General features: G+C 35.7%; 3 protein-coding genes across 3 annotated transcripts in view; 2 read left to right on the top strand and 1 right to left on the bottom strand.

Annotated features, from left to right (window-relative positions):
• The window catches only part of LOC104791670 (universal stress protein PHOS32), a 2,017-nt gene extending 777 nt beyond the window's left edge, over window positions 1–1,240 (top strand). Inside the window, exons 2-4 of the mRNA XM_010517609.2 lie at window positions 64–173; window positions 281–399; window positions 951–1,240. Coding sequence (XP_010515911.1) covers window positions 64–173; window positions 281–399; window positions 951–1,041 — 320 coding nt within the window. The 3' untranslated portion in view covers window positions 1,042–1,240. The remainder of the gene's footprint in view (window positions 1–63; window positions 174–280; window positions 400–950) is intronic.
• Window positions 2,148–2,883, top strand: LOC104791669 (putative lipid-transfer protein DIR1). Its single transcript, XM_010517608.2, has 2 exons — window positions 2,148–2,554; window positions 2,688–2,883. The coding sequence occupies exons 1-2, from the start codon at window positions 2,227–2,229 to the stop codon at window positions 2,702–2,704; spliced, it is 345 nt and encodes a 114-aa protein (XP_010515910.1). The 5' UTR covers window positions 2,148–2,226; the 3' UTR covers window positions 2,705–2,883.
• LOC104791667 (probable proteasome inhibitor) lies at window positions 3,098–3,836 on the bottom strand. The gene is made up of 4 exons (XM_010517607.1): window positions 3,771–3,836; window positions 3,614–3,686; window positions 3,407–3,487; window positions 3,098–3,324 (listed from the first exon to the last, which is right to left on the bottom strand). Exons 1-4 carry the CDS (start codon window positions 3,778–3,780, stop codon window positions 3,252–3,254), a joined length of 237 nt encoding a protein of 78 aa, XP_010515909.1. The 5' UTR covers window positions 3,781–3,836; the 3' UTR covers window positions 3,098–3,251.

Raw genomic sequence — 3,842 nt, 5'->3', positions numbered from 1 at the left:
TTTTTTTTTTTTTTTTTTTATGGATGATCTATCGGTTTAATCCGGTTTTATCTGGTGTTGCAGCTCTCATACCGTTGGCGGAGTTTAGGGAACCAGAGACTATGGAGAAATATGGTGTCAAAATCGACATCGCATGTCTTGATATGCTCGACACTGGTTCGAGGCAGAAAGAGGTTTTTATCCGATTCACAAATACATACGTTTTTTTTTTTCTTTTTCTAAAGACTTAGTATTGGTAAAGAAACTAATTAATGGTGGTTAATTTATTGAAATTAAAAAGGTGCATGTAGTGACGAAACTGTACTGGGGAGATGCAAGAGAGAAGCTGGTTGATGCTGTTAAAGATCTAAAACTCGACTCTATTGTCATGGGAAGCAGAGGACTCAGTGCCCTTCGGAGGTAAATTTTTTTTTTTTTTTACCTTTTCAATCTAAAACCACTATCTCATTTTCCTTTTGACTACGTTTTTANTATTATAATATTAAACTTTTTTTTTTTTTTTTTTTTTGTGATACAAAATTTCTGTTTTAGAGGAAGAACAAATTAAAATGATTGACTTGTATGATAATTAAAACCAAAAAAAAATAAAAATAAAAAGAATCTTATGATAGTTACCTCCAACCTAAAAAGTGGATAAGGTCAGCGTAAAACGACAATGGATGATTTAGCTTTTTAGCCGGTTTAGCTTTGATTTTTGTTGTTGTCTCATATAAATTAAGAAGACAACAAATTTGTAGGATTTAGTTTTTAAGTCTGGAAGATTTTTAATACTAATATGATGTGGTCACAACTTCTTTTTTAAAACACACTTGTCTTTCGTTTATTCCTGAATTTATCATTGGATGCTCTTATAAATTTGAACCGTTTGTTTTTTGTTTGTAACTTGTCAGTGTGTAATGAAATTATTATTTTCCAAGTGTAATACTAATAATTTCAGTATTATGGAACAGGATAATAATGGGCAGCGTGAGCAGCTTTGTGATCCAACACGCGCCTTGCCCTGTCACAGTTGTCAAGGATAACGATTCTTACAAAAAATAAAAAAGCTGTCTTTATGTCCTCCTTCCTACCATAATAATCATCGCATTTTATGCTTTTAATAATAATGAAAACAACATCTTTGTTGGTTTATATTTGTAATTGACAGCCAAAAAAAAAAAAAAAAAAAAAGGACCCTAGAACTTTCTTTCTCGTTCTAGTTTTGTGTTTTTTCTTGCTTATGATTTCAATTATTTATTTCGCCATGTTTTGCTGGAATCGGAATCACTCCATGTGATTTGCTGTGATTTGTGGTGGGCTCGTTTACATAATTTGTACACCCACAAATATTTAAAATTAATTTCCCTTACAGAAATCACATGGAGCAGTTGGATTCTTTCACACGGATCATTGACTAATAGAAAACAAATAATATAAGGACAAAGTCGAGGAAATGTTAAATAGATATACACGAATAAATATCGTAGATTTTGTGGTGATTTTAATTATTTATATTGCATGCAATCGTAATGATCTGTTTGGAATTCGATGAGATTGATTACAAACAGAAGCAAATCGTAATAATATTGAGATGATTGAGACGGAAAGAAGAAAAACAAAGCAAAGTGGTAAAATCAGGGTTACGAGCCCAAGTTATACGGGCCAGATGGATTAAAGCCCAGTTTCTAGTATTAACAAACAGAAACAGGGAAAACTAGATCAATAGTAACCCTCAAGGCCTTAACTTGAGGTACAAGGTTTTTTAGAATAAATTCAAGCTTCATTGGAGAGGTCTAATGTCCCGGAAACATAGTTTCGGACCATCATGTGGTAATACTCAGTATCCAAATTCAGAATTGTTAATAAGAGAGATCAAAGTAGTTTCATATGTTCACTTCACATTAACAAGCAATAATGATATTAAAATAGCCACAAGGACGGTGATGACACAACTCCCACAAATCCACCATACGATTTGATAATCCAAAAAATAAGCATTATGAGGTTTGTTCACTGATCTCTTAGACATCAACACCTGTTACTGACGTTGTTGGTAAGAACACTATCTCCCTCTCAGGCTCTCACTCAACTCAAGTGCTTACTCCACTACCTTCAGTGCATCAGAACTGCTCATTATTTTCCGCTATATAAATCTCACGTTCAAGAATGCAATTCAAACCCACAACACAAGATCGACTAAACACACAATCTTGATTATTTTCAAAACACCTCCAAGAAACAAAATTAATGGTATCTTCCATGAAATTTATCTGCATTCTTGGCATGATCCTCCTCGTCGGAGCTGTCGTTGACGGTGCAGGGGAGTGTGGTAGATCTTCGCCGGACAATGAGGCGATGAAGCTGGCTCCATGTGCAGGTGCAGCTCAGGATGCTAACGCCGCCGTGCCAGGAGGTTGTTGTGCTCAGATTAAGAGATTTTCTCAGAACCCTAAATGTCTCTGTGCTGTTCTTCTTTCCGACACGGCCAAAGCCTCAGGCGTCCAGCCTGAGGTTGCCCTTACCATCCCTAAACGCTGCAATTTCGCTAACCGCCCTGTTGGTTACAAGTGCGGACGTAAGTATTTTTTATACTGTATCTGACTTTATGTTTGTTATATCTTTACATTCTGCTTTTTACTCAATTTTCATAACATATCTGACTAATGTTGTTTACTTGTTTTTTTTTTCTTGTTTCCTTTTGCTTACAGCATACACACTTCCGTAAAGTGTTGACGATTAGAAAAGGATAAAGGAGCCATAACTGAACTTTATGTGGAAGCTTGGATTACTTGTCTCCATGTACCGTATATTATATGAATAACAATAATGTTTATACTGTATGTATCAGTGTGATTGTTAATGGATCTCTATATCAATATATATATGATATGATTTCACTCTCTATTTCAATTGATTTTCTTAACGTCATTTTGGCAACACTAATACACCTTAGTTACAAGTCGATCTATCACCAATAAACTAATTGAAACCAAAACGGAGTGTAATTGAAACAAAAGAAGATGATGCTCTAGTTTTCAAAATTCCCTATATATTCAAGCGATTGTCTCTCTATATGGCGACCAATTCAGACTTGGCCAAAGAAAACTTAGAAGCAAACTAAAACTAAACCAAAACTTTATTTATATTTATTTAAGTTATAAACAATCAGCTGGGGATAAAACCAACACCAAGGGAAAACAAAACAGCTGATAAAAAGCAAACCAAGTCTATATGATAGTTACTGCCAGACTTTAAGTTGTGCACATACTTTATTACATAAAATCGGAACCGCCGGGATAATGCTCGAGATCTGGATGCCCGCCTCCTGGCCTTCTTGGAGGTTGCCTACACACAGTTCATAAAAACAAAAGTCAAAACCTTTTGCAAAACAGCTGTGAAGTTTAGTATATATGCACAAGATTACTACCTTGTGAACCGGCCAGGCTCAAATCCTGGAACACCAGGTGGGCCATAAGGATCAAAACGAGCACCAGGAGGTGGCACACCCCTGTCAAAACCAAAACAAGATCCATGGTCACTTATTTGTCAGAAACAATTTAGAGAGCTTTTCATGTGTTCAAATCTATGGCTGTGAATATCTATGAGCATCTGTGTAAAAAGAAAGAGATTTTACGGTTGTGGTGGTCCCATGAAGCCAGGTCGATCAGAACCATCACCAAATGGGAAAAAGCGAGGATCACCAGGCCCTGCGACCAAACACAATCAGTTTAACAAATTATAATCAAGTAAGCGATTAAAATATCTCGTTTCTCAAGAAGGATTGCTCTTACCTACAAGCATGCTTCCATCCCCAAAACCACCCCTGGGGAAGATATAAATTATATGTGGTGAGTGACATTAAA

The sequence above is a fragment of the Camelina sativa genome, chromosome 6, assembly GCF_000633955.1.
Source record: "Camelina sativa cultivar DH55 chromosome 6, Cs, whole genome shotgun sequence".
NCBI lineage: Eukaryota > Viridiplantae > Streptophyta > Magnoliopsida > Brassicales > Brassicaceae > Camelina > Camelina sativa.
The sequence above is the reverse complement of the archived record's forward strand: the minus strand, read 5'-3'. Positions and strand labels throughout refer to the sequence as shown.

Bases quoted from the DNA above. Each gene is read 5' to 3' on its own strand.
- LOC104791667 (XM_010517607.1), bottom strand. The intron at 3,488-3,613 runs GTAAAATCTCTT...TGGTTTTGACAG, and splicing joins TTCATGGGACCACCACAACC to GGGTGTGCCACCTCCTGGTG. The intron at 3,325-3,406 runs GTAGTAATCTTG...AACTGTGTGTAG, and splicing joins GAGCCTGGCCGGTTCACAAG to GCAACCTCCAAGAAGGCCAG.
- LOC104791669 (XM_010517608.2), top strand. From the start codon at position 2,227: ATGGTATCTTCCATGAAATTTATCTGCATTCTTGGCATGATCCTCCTC.